Source organism: Anser anser (assembly GCF_964211835.1).
Source record: "Anser anser genome assembly, chromosome: 5".
Classification (NCBI taxonomy): domain Eukaryota; kingdom Metazoa; phylum Chordata; class Aves; order Anseriformes; family Anatidae; genus Anser; species Anser anser.
In genome coordinates this window covers 55,385,429-55,401,074 of record NC_139725.1, presented here as the reverse complement: position 1 = coordinate 55,401,074, position 15,646 = coordinate 55,385,429, and the positions used below count along the sequence as shown (strand labels likewise).

Sequence of the window (15,646 nt, the reverse complement as noted above, 5' to 3'; positions counted from 1 at the left end):
CAGCGAGCTTTCATACTTAGTTTTAAGACAAACTAGTCAATGCATGGTAAGAATTTGAAGGCGACAATAAGCACCTGGATGCATCTGCCATTCAAGATTAAAAAAAAAAGGATGATTTATATACTAGTTACAAAAAGAGAGAACCTCCTAAGGGCAGGACAAGAGAGATTCTGTCTCTCTGCCTGAAGATAACACTGTGCCAGGAAGCAACCTGTATGGTATTTCTTGATGAAGATCAGGCTAAAATTAACCTGTGAATTTCTTCCCTCTCTCAAGCATCACAACTGAATTCAAGTTTAAATCAGTATGTACACCAACCCAAGATGGAAGCAGCAAGCCACATACCAGCAAGAACCCTGATGAAAAGTCTGGACTACAAAAATCTGGGTAGGTGAACCTTGTATCGATCAACAAATTAAGACTCCTTGTGAAATGCAGGTATAGGAAGTAAAAAAGAGCAGAATGCTTTTAATGAGAATCATTATTTTGAACCTGAGAATAGAAGAATGCTTAATGCAGAATTAATCCCTTCCTTCTTTTTATTTTGGTATAGCAAGTAGCCTCCGTGGATTTATTCTTCATTAAGATAAACAGAGGCCTGATCTATAGCACCCAGAAGAGCGTGTTTCTTGCCAAGCAAGCCTCAGAAGGGGCTTTAAAAGCATTCTGGATTATATCTGAAATATACTTACACTGGAACTGAAACACAATTTACTAGAACTAAACAAAGGATAGGAGAAAACATAAAAGGAGCATTTACAACTTCATTTTCAAAAACGTGTAAGGGTCCAATATGTAATCAAAATAATTTGGCTAAGAGGTACAGGTCCAATACTTTCTCAATGTAATTAAGCTGAGAGTCTAAATTTAATTTAATCTCTTGAGAAGAGACCTAAAATCAAAGATAAAGGTGTCAAAATGGATAGAAAGCAGTTAAAAATCTAAATACCATTCAGTTTTTCCACTCTGAATAACTTCAAAGCAGTGTGAAAATCTCTCAAGACTCCAAGCATCTCAAACTCTGCCTCAGAGCTGTCTCTTTCGCAGCTCTTCATTTACTGCTCTGCTTTGAGGCTGGGAACACGGTCAGGCCATACCTGACATATGGCCCAGAAGCAATCAACGTGGTAATTAACCCACGGCACACTTTCAAGAAGTGGGCTTGTGGTATTGAATTAGCAGTTGGGACTGAGAAAAGAGTATTGAAATCTGCCCTGTAGTCAAAGTTCCAGATGTTCAAAGATGACCATCCTACAGTCAGGTCTTGCTTGAGCTAGGAGATATGAAGTCTCCTGAAATCTCTGCATGTTAATTTACCAGCCTTAAAGACAAGCAAAAAACAATAACAAAAAAACAACTGTGAATTGGTATGTTGAAACTCAGAATACTTTAATGTTATTTATTGCAACTGCAGCAGTTTTCGCCCTAAACTTCACACAGAACAACCATGCCCCACCTTCTGATGGCAGTACATTATTTTGAAGTTAAAGCCTATAGGTAAATGTCTGTGCTGTGAATTTTGTTGTAATGCTTTCACTGATCCTTTCTCTGATCAGTGTGGGTAAGCTATGCTGTCTTCGCTCCTTCAGGCTTGTCCACGTAAATTCTTAGGGCACTATATTCCCCTCCACTGGGGAGGAAGAGGATTTGTCACCTTCCTTCTTTTTTCTAAAAACACATCCCTTGAGAGCTTTTTTATTAAGCGGTGACACTGTGATCTTCTCTTGGACGATACCATGCATTCTGAAACTAATGTGAAAGACAGTCCTCCACCACGTTTACAGGCCTCCAACAACAACATGTCTTGAAATGCTTCCGAATGATTAGAGAAAAATGTCCAGGTAAAAGTTCAACATGCTTTCCAACAGGACAATGTCAGAACAAACTTTTATTATTACGGTATTAAAGATACTGCGCAACAGAGCCATTAAGACTATCTACAGTAATTCACATTCACACTGCCCAGTAGTGCCCAATCACTGGTAAGGAGTTTGATGTGGACCAACCTGGTATGACCTTTAACTTCAGTACTTTCAATCTGTAGAGACATTGCAAACTATATGAAACTCAATATGGGTTCTTAACCACGTATCTCATAGCCCAGGATGGAGTTGTATCCCACAAATCTGTCTAATATCTCTTTGATTTAATCTGCATTCTGAGATCTCAAAGACCTTTTGGAAATCAGTTTCACAAATTATTTATTTTTTTTACCTACTAAGCTTATTGAATGCCTTTATTTTGAGGGGGGACCCATAAAAAGGCGCACTGCTCCATTAACAAAACCGTTAAAGAAAAAGCAGAGAAACAACATGCTTGCTGCGTACCATTTTTGATGGCAAATAGTTCTGAGATTTTCACTCTGTTGACGATTCTTGCCACTGTTGCTGACTAGCTTCACAGCCACAGCACTGATGGACAGACAACTTATGGTGAAGCCTCCAGAGATCCTGCTTATGATACTGACAGCTTCAGTCAGTTTCACATAGGCTGTATTTAGATTTCTACTGTTTTTCCCCAAAAAGATCATTTACCAGAATGATACTTAGACTGGCCTGCTAAAACAGTATTTGCAGCTGTCTTTCTACCAAGTACAGTCATCATCATTGACAGTTCTCTCAGTGGCAGAGATGCACAGGATAGTGGTAGTCTCTGCATAACGTATGTTTTTATTTGGCAAAAGCTGCATCTGAAAGCTTTGCGGATTCCTGTTATTATAATAAATGAAAAGAATGGCTTTTCAGCTCAGTTGATAACATTTATATATTTTAGCACACTAATCAGTGCACACCGAGTTACACTTGTTTACCAACTGTGATTTTGCATTTATATATAGCAGTGTTACTGCCAGCTATTCTTGTTGTATACCTATGGAGTTCCATCAGTGTACTGCCAGACACAACCTGCAGTTTGTTGAACCGCAGCAGTGACCGGGAAGTTCCCTGTGAGCAACAGTGGTCATCTCTCAAGCAGTGCACCACAGCAGGTTTTACAGCCACAGACTATTTTAGAAGACTGGCCTACAACTGGCTGAAACTCTTCTGCCTTTCTTGCTAGCATTTACTTATAACAGAAAGCATTGCTTGTACTTCCTGTCAGGTGCTTACACACGCAGCTCAAATTTGATCTTCTAAAGACTTGTATCAACCCAGCCTTGTTGCAATACTCTTGCCTTGCAACACATTAAACCAACCCTGACAATTGCCAAACATCTCAGCTCCGTGTACTGCAGCCTCGAGATTCTTGCATGGCAACTTGACAACATTCACAGTCAAAGTTTTCGAGGAGCAAATGGAAACCAACCCTTATGCTACTGATACTTATTTTCTTTTAAACTACCTTCCTCCATGTACAAACTGACATTTGATTCTTTTCAGTCAGTGATCAGATCCAGCAGCCTGAGGTTGCAGAGGAAGTTAGCACTGGCGATCAGGTGCCCGGGCTCAGACTCGATGCAGTCACGCAGTGCTGTGTTTGCTGGAACACCACCATCAGCGAGCACCTGGTACTTCACAAGCATGGGTGGCAAGGCAGCATTTGTTCCTTAATGCATTTTCTATAATGAGACTTCAAAGAAACAAATGCCCCCAGAAGAGCCTACTTTGTTACCTGCAACCATCAGTTAAATAATTAAATAGGATTAAAAACAGATAAGGTCCTGGGTATTATTTCAAAACATTTATATAAATACAGAGATGAAGAATCTAAATAAATGATGGCCTGGCTTAAATTACATTAGTTCTTGATTTTCAATTTTAATTTTTCTCTGAACTGCCTTTTACTTTCAAAAAAAAAATCCAACAAAAACTACCTTCATGTTCCTTTGCTTTCCTTCAAATGTGGGAACAATACACACACACTTCACATGCTTTAAGCCCCAACCCCAAGTCCGCTGTAAATTTTAATTACATAAAGCTACCGATGACCCTAAACTAGCGTATACATTGCTTTACCGGTGATGTTCATATTCTTGTGCTCCCGGATCTATTCCAAACAGTTTCTCACCTCACATACTTGCACTGAAATTGTTTTGCTCCCCCACACCACCCACCAATTGGTTTTTGTATTGCGTGCCATACAAGAGAGTTATGGTACGTGACAAGGTTCCCAGACATTTTAGTAGTATAGCAATAACCTTGATCACTTCTAAAGAACTCTTACACCAAATAATTTAATCTTTAATTTTACAGGTCTCTAGAAAAGTTTACTTTTCGGTACTTCAGACTGCTAAACTGGGCAGTGGTAAGGAACCTTATTAAATTGTAATCACTATAATGTATAGCAAACAATAATATTTGACAGTCATATTTTAGGTTTGTATATTCAAGAATGAAGCAAGGTTTTGTTTCCTAGCTTTACTATTATTGGCTCCCAAAGCCTGTTAACAGCCACACTCAAAATGCTCCTACCATCCCACTTGTATAACTACAAATGTATTCTAACTTCATTTGAAGTTGAGAAAAGACAAAACAAGATTTAATATTTTTAAACTTAAATATTTAAAGTAGATTCAAACTGTATCTGTTATTTGTTACTGTTTGTATTCCACATGGGATAACTACATTGGTAATTCTGTTACACATATACATTACAGAACAATTGATTCCTCTCAAAGTTTAAGGAACAGTACGTCTTTAAAAAGAAAAGAGAAACCAATTGAAACAAAGGGTGAAAAGGATGTTTTCAATTTCCGAACTACTAATGCTCATTTTCAAAGAGCATTTTGTCCCTTTTAATGAGAACAGCCTTTGCTACTCTGTTTTCATTCAGGAGGGATCCAGAGAGCTTAAGAGCATGCTTAGGGAAAGCACAGCAGGTACTAAAACAAACTGCACACTGAAGACCTCACACATCATGTGTGACACAAGCAGTTGCCATCCTTGTGTGAGAATTTGAAGGGCATAGGATCATGTTTTCAGAAATATCTCATTTCAGGTAACAATATGCTTATAGCAATATCTAGTATAAAATACTGATCATTTATGAATTCAATTGATTTAGAAAGTATAATATAAAAATTACATAGGCTCTGTTAAGGTAAGCTATTTCAGCACTCAGTATTAAGGTATATTTGCTTTGGATACAGAAGGGCATTCCAATTCCCCAAAACAAAAAGACAAGATATCAATAAAAATTGGAAATAGGAAATGAGAGAAGTTTAAAAATAAAAAAACTTCCATGGCTGCTTTAATAGTAACACATAATGCATCTTTCTAATCAGTAAATAGCACCTCATTTAGTGATAAGGCTGTATTTACTTGCAGCACTGAAATATTTTTCAACTCTTAGATCAACCCATTTAAAAATTCTCTACTGAAGAAAATTAGAACTGCAAGCCATGATCAAAAGTTAGTTTTTAAATTAAGGGTGTTTTTTCTTAAAGTAATTGACATACCAGCTTAAAAAGAAACGAGCAAACAACAATAAAAAGAACCCAAAGCCTATAGACTTCATTTACATAGCTGATACATGACAAAAATCCATCCTCATTTTACATGCAGTTTAGGTTTAAAGCCCTATTTTTGCTGTGTTAGAAGTAAAATCCCAAGCGCAGTAGAAAAGCTTTGAAAAACAGGCCTAATACTGTCTGTTTATAGCTGCTCTGCGATTCCAACTTGAAAGGTCTGGTTGTTAAAAAAATATTTCATAATATGAAAACCTTTCTTCTTCCAAATCAAGGAAGACCAGTTGCCAAATAAATTTTAACTGCTGCATGGGACTGACTCCTCAAAGCACGGGCTTTTCTGCATACAAGTCCAACTGGGACACGCTGCTGAATACATACTGAAAAAACAGCGAGGGTACAGCCAGGTTTCCTACGTGCTGTACTCACCATACAACCACAGCTTATTCATTTGGCCCACTGAATGCTGGAGGGCTGGGGGATGCTTTATCACAGGCTGTCAGCCATATCTGACTTCCATGGCTCTATGACTCGAATCCAACTGACAGCACTGTAGGAAGTTCCTACTAAAACCCTTAAAACAATTTTGTATTAGAAATAAATCAATACTTAACATCAGGCATTAATTGAATAGTACAGACCTGATCTATGCCAAATATCTCTGTGTAAAAGACATCTGCTTCTATGAAGAACAACAAGTACAGAAGAATCTTATTATACCTCAAATATCCTGATCCCAATGTATCCAAAAGTGCTGTGCCACTGAGTAACAGAGGATGCCCATCTGACAACAGTAAGGGAAAGCCTAAAAGACAGCCACTTTATACTTGACAATGAATATATATGCACTGAATTACACATCAGTTAGTATAGTAAACAATTAAAACAGGATAGTCTCAGCTGATGTTCTATCACAAGAAGGTATTTCCAAAAGTCATTTAGGAGCAGTCCTAATACACATGAACAACAGGAGAAACTTTTTTGAGAATTATTCCCCATCCAACCTCCAAACCTCATGCTCCTCTGCTGTAGTCCCCAACAGGTTGCCTAATAAACACTCCCCTGTGCTAAGACTTTCAAATATAACTTTACAAATTCTGAAGTAGAAAAACCTCCTGAGAAGCTAGATACTGTGTAAGAGCCTCTATCTACCATCTTCATTTTGTTGCTCAGGGTTACTAATAACTGGTACAACCTCTTAAATAGCATTGCAGTGAAAATCACAAACAGAAAACATGAGGAAAAATAAGGAACTGTATACAGAAAATGTGGAGTCAATTGTCTAAACAACTCTCAATGCAACAGATCATAGGAGCCTGTTAACAAAAAGCGCTGGATTTCATTGCTTATTTATTCCTAGTTCTTGTTTTAACATCAGGCTACTTCTTCAGGTGATGTCTAGTAAGAAATCCACACAAAGCTATCAATGTCACTTCTATTTCTCTCCCTTTTTTTAAAATGGGATTTTTAAGGAAATTGGCAATTGTATGTGTGCATGTAACCGGATATCAGTAAAAGAAGTAATGAGAATATTGATAACCTTCCCCCACTGTATCCTGGCTAATATAGGAAAGACAGCCACTTGTCAAGGTTCTTGCAGAGACAGAAATCTTTACTTTTGCCAAAGCATTTTAAAGATTCAACGATTTTTGCATTTTCACTACCAATTCTGAAAAATATTACCACTATGCTGAATAGCTTAAGAAATTAATTAAAAAAACAACAACTTTACAAAACAAGACCTCTGAAAACAAAGCTTAAAATTGCTGCACTGGAAGTTATTACTTGTATTTAACAAACTTACTGGAAAGAGATGGCTGATAGTGGTAAGACAGAGGCACGGATCAGTACTTAGCATAGCTTTTTCTTAATATTTGAAAATTGGTTTCAACACTGATTATCATCTGACATTTGCAACACGTTGTCAATAAATCAAGCAGTTTCTTGCACAGCAAGGAAACTGGCCAATGCAGTTTGCATTTTATTACGTTTTGTATCGAAAAAAGAAAACTTTTAACGCAGAAAACACCCAAGCAGGGCAGTACATGGAAACAATGAGATAATACACACACACACACTACCCAAACCACATCAGTCTTCCGTTCGCTGTTCTGCGTGGCAGAAGAACTTGAAGGGAGAGCTATGATTTCTGTTCTTGTTTGTTGAAAGTCACCAAGCCAATACTTTGTAAAACAACGGCTGTCTTCCCCCACTACAGGCTGCCCAGCATCTACATTCAAAAGTAATGAAGTTCTGAGTTTCGAAGTTTCATGCCTTATTAAACTAGCCCTGCTGGATCTAGAAGAGGCATCACCCTGTCACCTGTGCCTGCCTTGCGTAAAGGTCACCAGATACCTCTACCACTTCCACCTCCCAGACAAACCTGAGCTGCCAATTGTCCATGTGTTCCCAGATGATTTCAGTGCAATCACTTCAATTTCAACATCAATACCAAAGCAAGGAGCAAAAATATGAAGTAGTTAGGCATTCACCTGAAGGTCCAACATAGTCCAGCTCAGGGACAGTAAGTTTTTGAACTGTTCTAAGTGCTTTTGCAGCAATAGGTGTCACCAGTGAAAAGCGCAAGTTTTAGCACATACTTTCTCACAATCAAAGCACACAGAAATGAGAGTCTATGGGGTTAAAGTCAACTTCCTTCCCCTGTGGTTGTACCTGAAAACTATTATTAAAGCATTGTAAGAAATGCTTGAATTTTAAAAAACACTAGGTTTTTCCTAGACAGAGCTCTAATAGTGGAAAAAAAAAGAGAGGCAAGACCTCATTTTTCTCCCCTTGTGTACACCTGACCATGAGTTACTACTGTTTTAAACTAAAAGGACACCTCTGAACCCCTGGGAGAAAACAGAACCCTGCAATGAAGCTTATCCACAAGGAAAGTATCTTCTGCAAAGGCCAGTTCACTCACAGGGAACATCCACCAACTGCTAAGTGCTGGCATAAAACCCCTCGCACCTGGGCATTTTTCTTCAATCTGTATTTAAGTTCTGATTATAGATTTTGGTCACTGGCCCCAAGTATTTTACCAGAGGAAGGCACTACCCCACACAGAAGAAAACAATACACAACAGACTATGTTTTTGTTCACAACCTGAAGACTAGAATACACTGGACTAATTACTGAGGTGTAAGGCTGTACCTAAAGGAATAGATTCAACCGTTCTGGCAATTATTTAGTTTAATTCATTAGTGTTTACTAACAGGCTACAAGCTAAAGCTAGATGTGAACTTAATCCTATTAGCTCTTTCGTTAAGTGTTCAATAACTGGAAGCTGGAATGCAGTTATTACAGCACAGACACAAGGTGCCCTCACCTCATGCACTGTGTACAGCTCTGGAAGCTCAATCACTGAAAGCGTAACGGAATAGAAGGATAACAGGAACAGGAGGACAGCCAAAGAAATGGAATCCTCTCACCTAGCAAGTATTAAACAGGGGGATTGGAAAAAATCTACAGATGACTATATAGAAAAGTCTGTTAAGTCACTAACAATATGAAAACAACTTTACACAACAGCTCATCTAGAAAGCAACCTTCTAAGCCACACACTGGCTGAAAGAAAGGCATGCCTGAATGGGAAAACCATACATGCACTCCGTTACTCAAACTCTTTTCTTCAGTATCAGCTATTAACCACATAGAAAATACCAAACAACACAGACCTCTGGTCTTCTCTAGCCTGGCTCTTTTTGTAATACATCAAGTAACCAAGGCACAGGCAATGCAAGAAGAACCATCTTGTATTTTTTCCTCCCGAACACTGGATACATGAAAACAGGCAAGATGGACCTTGTTTTCAAACACAACTACAATGGGATTCTTTGAGATGTAAGCAAAGAGGTATTTACTTCAGCAAGTCACGCTTTTGAACTTCCATACATACACATTTGTGTGCTTCTGTTGAAATTTACAAAGTGACCCGAGTACCAGCCCAAGTCCCTCTCATCCTCTTTCAGCACAGGCACGCTTGACCAGGCATACCAGGTATCATTTAAATCACTCAGACAAACTTACTGTATAGCTTCACTCAAGCAAAATCTCATTTCCCTGACCGGGAGACAGGAAACACACTTCTTTGTTTCTGCAAATCATTAAGAACTGTTTATATTTTCATCTATGGAAGTCCAAGGCATCATGAATTTAGGTAAGTGTTATAAATGTGTCTATAAATACAGTATTTGTGGGATGCTGCTGCGTGTGTTGTCCCTGCTCTTTGAATAGCAGTCTTTAAAATCTGCCATCTGCATTACATTCATTTACATTAAATGTATGCCCATTAAATTCAGTTTGATGAAAAAAATTACACGAACCGGTTTATTTCTAAACCTACTCACAGTCTAGATGAGGATCTTTAAAAAGCCATGTTAAAACACAGGTACAAGGCAACAAGACAACCTTCTTATAAGGAAAAACATCCAAAAAGCGTATTAATAGCATGTTCCAGAGCATTTCTATATTTACTAGTCTTCGCTATGTTAACAAACAGCTGCTCTTCTGCATCTATAAGCACCAGCTAACATACATCTTTGTTACAGTCAGCCACGTTAGAATGCAAACTCCATATTACTATGTGTGCAATTACTCTATTAATTAAGTTAATGAGTCAAGCACTGAGGTGTTCAAAATTGTCTGGAGACTAAACAATGCCCACTGGGAATGGCAATCAAAGTGTATGTGCCAGTCACATTCTCATCAGTTTGCCAGTCCCTTTCCCTTTCTGTCTCTACTCACATATGGCAAAGTATCATCAATAATCTAAGTGAACTGTACTTTGCATTGGGAATTCAACTTGGAAAGACAATAGAAAAAAAAATGCATGAATACTACAACATACTCTTCTATTGAGATTAATCTCTCACACATTTCAAATATCAAAAAAGAAAGAGCTTTTTTTATCTGCACATGCGGAAAGAAAGGAATCTACATATACATTTTCAGTTAATGTTTAAAGCACTCCACTAGTCTACTGTGGGAGCTTTACATTCTACCCTGAAGGACCAAGAAAATTAGTTCTGGTCTCACCAACTTGCGGTTCAGAAGCATGAGAAAATAAGCATTCAACCGATGAACAGCAAAGATACGAATGATGGCAAGCCTTACAACTGCACAGGAACTAAGATTACAGTCAAGAAGTAATGCTCTTTCAATGCCATAGCAATATACTGTAAAAACAGAATGCATCACAATGAAATACATTCATTATATGCTGGCACTGTTAAAAACATCTACACTCTGATACACTTCTGATTTCATTCTAAGGGCTTTTTTCCTAGTAGCTAGGATATGAGTTCCCTCTGTCGAAATTCAAAATTCTTTTATCTGATTTTGCAAAAATATTTAAATTTAATTCATAAAGTCATTAAATCTTGTAGTGACAGTAGCACTCATCCTTCTGCACAAGGAAAGCTCATTGAGGCGCATCAGAAAGAGTACATGTTCTGTAGGAAAAACATTCTCTCCCTTCCCCCCTGTAATCATTTGGGAGAGAGAAAAAGTGGTAAAGCTGGATGAGTATTTTGTGTCGGTATCAAGACATGTAGTTTACAGGATAAAATATACATAAACTTTTCAGTGTAGCATTTTACACTTGGGCTGGTACTAAGACTTTTAAGTAAATAAACAGTAATGTTTATTTACTTAATAAAGTAAATAAAAATAAAATGAAGTAGATCTATTAATTGTGGGTTTCCAGATGAATGTGAGAAAGGCAGCATGTAAGGATTTAACTGACCCCTTTCAAGTCACTGCACCTTGCTGGTGGGTGAAACAGGCAGCAATGCAGAGTTAAGAGAAATGCCGCAGCAACAACATAATAATCAGTCAAAAATGGAACACCCCATTGTATACGTATACACAGAAATTAGACAACAAAAAAACTGGCAGCCTTTGATTAAGCCTAAGGTCTCCTGATAATATAACAGGCTACTTACACTTAACTGACACACTAACATCAAAAGTTTTCGAGAAGAGAGCTTTGGGAATTACAGAGAATGATTAAAAACCACAAAAAGCAGCTAAAAGACAAGCTCAAAACCTCACAATAAAACCAGGAAATAAAATAGATGTACTCCCTGCAACCAGAAAGGAAACAGATGAGTGTTTAAAACTGTAGCAAGCAAGCTAGATCTCTGAAGTTACTCTACATAAAAATAACTTCTTCAAAAGCATCTTCTTTTGAGTCTTAGAAGACTTTATCAAATACCAAGTCAGGAGTTCCAGAAACACCACCTGTTCCAGGTTCCTCACCTGTCACTTCAAAATTATAACAATCCAGAAGGACTTTTCAAAAGTCATCACAAATTTGCCTGGAAAGACTACACATTCTAGTAGTTTTTACCTCATGTTCTTGGTTTTCTTGTCCATCTTTGCCACTTTTTCCACTTTTGCCTGATTTTGCAGGTTCCTGAAAAAAAAAGTTCACAGTGTAAGTTACTTGGAAAAGGAGATTTAGGGAGATTTTCAAGTCAAGAAATTAGTATTTTAGATGCCTGCTGAGAATATTAAAATTGATAGGAGAAAAATGATACCGTTTTACTGGAAGACCTTAATACTGAACTATCAGTCTCTAGAAAGTTGCTTTAAACATTTTCCATCTTCAGGACAGCTTTGGAATTGTACTAATGCCTCAAAACTCACCCATACAGTATATAGAGCTAAGCTTTCATACAGGTAAGAATGCAAGCGACTTGAACCATGTCTAAAAATTTGGCCTTGCTGCCTGGCTTTTGGCCTCAGGAGCATTTACACTTAGTTTAGCTTTGAAACAAGCATCATCGCAGGACGCACTGCACATGTCATTATCTCGCCTGCTCCTGGTGTTCTACGCACTAGAAAGTCCAGTTTTAGGAGCAGGCCCACAACTCTGGTATCTCCCTCGCAGCACTGTACTTGGATCTTTCACCCACCGCCTATTTGTGAGATTCGCTAATTCTAAGAAAAGCGATGAGAAGTTTGAACATTTTGGGTCACAGGTGGCTAGGATATCATGAAAAACATTAAAAATGAAACCAAAAGAACACAAATCACAACACCCATCTAATTTCAAAGCAATGTTGAAAAACTGGAAGGCGGGCAGAAGCCAACCAAACAGAGAAGGTCCAGCAGGACAGCGGCTGGATGTGCCAGTCTACTTCGCTGTTCCCAGTTCCCCTCATTCCCTAATAGCTAATTACCTGCCACACAAATAAAGCGCAACACGTGAAGCTGAGCGGGTTGGATTTGGAACTTTTCCTCCAACTTGTGCGTGAGCCCCCTTGGGCGGCTGACACCCAGACCTGCCTGGCAGCAGGAGGAGGAGAGGGACAGGGAGAGGAGATGGGTAGGAGGAGAGGGGCAGCTCCGAGTACCCCCCGGTGCTCACAGAGCTCTGAGGGCGACCCCCGGGCGCACCCCCCGCCCTCCCCCTCCCTCCTCTCCCCCCCTTCCCCTCCCCATCCCCTCCCTCCCCGCACACCCCTCCCTCCCCCGCCGCCCTCCCCCAGCCCCTCCGGGCCGGCTCCCCCCGGGCCGAGGCTGCTCGGGGACCCCCCCCAACCCTCCTCTAACCCCCCCCACCCCCCAGGCTAGGCCCCGCGGGGGGCCGCCCCCTCCTCAGCGCCCGGCCGGAGGCAGGGGAGCGGCGGGGCGAGGCGGGGGGCGAGGCGGGGGGCGAGGCGGGGGGCGAGGCGGGGGGCGCCCCCCTCCCAGCTCCCCCCCTCCCCATGGCGGCACAGGGCTCCCCGCCTTCCTCCTCCTCCTCCTCCTCCTCCTCCCCCCCCCCCCTCCTCCCCCCCCCCCCCCGCAGGGCCTGCCCCCTGCCTCCCACTCACTTTCTCCTTCTTGTTTTTATTCGGCATGGCCGCCCCGCGGCCGGCCAGGCGCAAAGCCCCCGCTCGGCCCCGTTCCTCCTCCTCTTCTTCCTCCTCCGCCTCCTCCTCCGCCTCCGCCGCCGCCGCCGCTGCCCCCCCCCAGGCTCCGGCCCCGGCTCCGGCTCCAGCGGCGGCGGCCTCAGCCCCTCCCCCCGCCCCCTTCCTCCCTCCTCCACCGCCCCCCGCCCGCGGAGAGCGGGGTCGCTGCCCGCCCATTGGCTGTCTGCGTCACGTGAGCGGCGCCTCCAGTGGCGTCACCTCGGAGGCGGGGCTTACCGCCTCCCTTCTCTTCCCCCCTCCCCTCCTGTCACGCTTCGGCGGCGGCCGCTGACAGGGCCCGGGCGCGCGGCGAGGGGCTCGGGGCTCTCCCGGCTCCGCCCCGGCTGTGGGGAGGGCCCCGCGCCCCCAGCCCCGCCTCGAGGTGGGCACCGAAGGCTGGGCTGTGCCGCCTCAGCCCCGCTGCTACGTGGGTGTCGCCCTCCGAAGCCAGTCCTTCGCTGAGGGGCAGCGGCTCCGGGGTCGGGCGGGGTGCGGGAGCAGCCAGTGTGTGAGGAAGAAAAAAATAAAAAAATAAAAACAAAACTAAATAAAAACCTTTGGCCGCGTGCCCCTCATACAAGTGTTGTGGTCGTCGTTAACTGGGGGACTTCACTGCCTGCCTGCAGTACGTGGATAAGGAAGAAGCGAACTTTGCGTAGTTCCAGCCTGGTTTTTGTAGATGGCATCTTTCAAAGTCAGAATGCAAAAGTCAACAATATTCTTCGACAAAAGAAGAAAGGTGTATATGCTTCTACTGGAAAAGTTACAAATTGTGTTTGTCACGTGGCCTGACTAAGCTCCAAACTACCATTAGCTGAGGAAAAATGACATATTAATCCTCATAATAATGCCAAGATATAAAACATTTAAAATTTAGATTGGGCACGCTTATTAAATACTAATTGTGTTGTGCTGATAAAGGATAGAAAAATTACAGCCTAACAAACACCAGCATGAAAGAGAAATTGATCTCCTTCCTTACTCAGCCTGCGAGTATCAAAGGCAGCACTAGCTAGCAGCCGTGCTCTCGTTTTTAGGAACTGGGATTTCTAATAAGTACTCATATCTGATGTGATGGTATCTAACATCAGTTTATATCCACTATATTTGAACACTTTGCTGTGGTAAAAGAACAAAGAAATTTCCCCTTTTTGAGGCACTACAAGGAATACTACTGAGTAGGGAGAGTTGCTTCCTCTTGCTTCAGGCCCCTTCCTTCCCTGCTTCTTAAGTGCTAGAAAACAAATTATGTCTGCCTCTTATCCTTTCCCTAATCTTCTCTGGTCTGAGGATTTAGAATTGAGGTGCTGTTATCACTGTTGTGCTTCTGTTACGAACCAGTCACAAAGAAATTACTACTACTAAGTAGGACTTCTGACCAACAAAACAACATGGATTTTGGACATAGATAGTAAGAAAAAGAAATCTACTTCCATCTGTAGTCTGCAGTTTGATGAGTGTATGAAAGGGTTTGTACAGCTGAGGATAAACTCCAGAGCTTCCAATTCTTTGTTAAGTTCCAGTTTCACAGAAGCTTAAACTACTCTTAATTCCCAGCTGCCGTATTCCTCTCTCACTCTTCTGCACTGATGCTGGAACTGTGCAGCCCCTTAAACCAGTTCATAGAATTGATCTGGTTGAAAACTCCCCCCCCAAAATGATGTGGGGTTTTGTGTTTTTGTTTATTTTTTTTTTACTCCCCTTGAACTGGCACATCACCACCTGTTTCTGTAAACACAAGTGTTGGCTGAAGGAAGGGGGTGGAAATATGTGGCGGGGGCGGGATGTGACCTCAACAGCCTAGATTTAGATCAGTTTAAGCAGCTTAATGAGTTTCTCATTGGCTCTTGGCCTCCTTTGTGCTTGCTAGTGCTCATGGTTTTTCCAAATACTGAAAAAACTCAGTCAACATCATTGTTACCCACCTACTCATGAATAGCAGCAGCAAAAATTGTCTGTGCTTATTTTGCTGTTAGCTGGGAAAACCTTGAATCAATACATCAGACTGAATACAGGTTCAAAAGATGGCACCGACTCAGTTTACATTTGGGAGGTTTTCTTTGTGACCACAGATGTAGAAACCCTTGTGAAAACTTGACTCCCCCTCACCTCACTTGCTGGGGAAAGAGTCTCATTCACCAGTAACAGAAAGCAATTGTGTTTTTCAAGGCCTACTGTATTATACGAAATAATCAGTGGGTGGAGGTGGTTTACAAGAAAAATAGTTCCATGTGTATGCTCTAGTATCTTCATAAAATATGAGAATAAGATAAGTGACTTACATTTTCACACAGCATTGAGATGAAATCTTATTTTTGCTATGGTGTTAGATCACTG

General features: G+C 41.2%; 1 protein-coding gene across 3 annotated transcripts in view; it reads right to left on the bottom strand.

Annotated features, from left to right (window-relative positions):
• PPP2R5C (protein phosphatase 2 regulatory subunit B'gamma) overlaps positions 1 to 13,436 on the bottom strand; it is an 81,414-nt gene extending 67,978 nt beyond the window's left edge. The window contains exons 1-2 of one of the 3 annotated variants that reach the window (XM_083840152.1): positions 13,232 to 13,436; positions 11,761 to 11,826 (exon numbers count right to left, since the gene is read on the bottom strand). In XM_083840152.1, the coding sequence (XP_083696278.1) occupies positions 11,761 to 11,826; positions 13,232 to 13,258 (93 nt within the window). In that variant the 5' untranslated portion in view covers positions 13,259 to 13,436. Of the gene's footprint in view, positions 1 to 11,760; positions 11,827 to 12,595; positions 12,741 to 13,231 lie in introns of those variants that run through there. The other 2 variants (XM_083840153.1, XM_083840155.1) reach the window with 2 other exon arrangements.
• Positions 13,437 to 15,646: the final 2,210 nt, after the last annotated feature.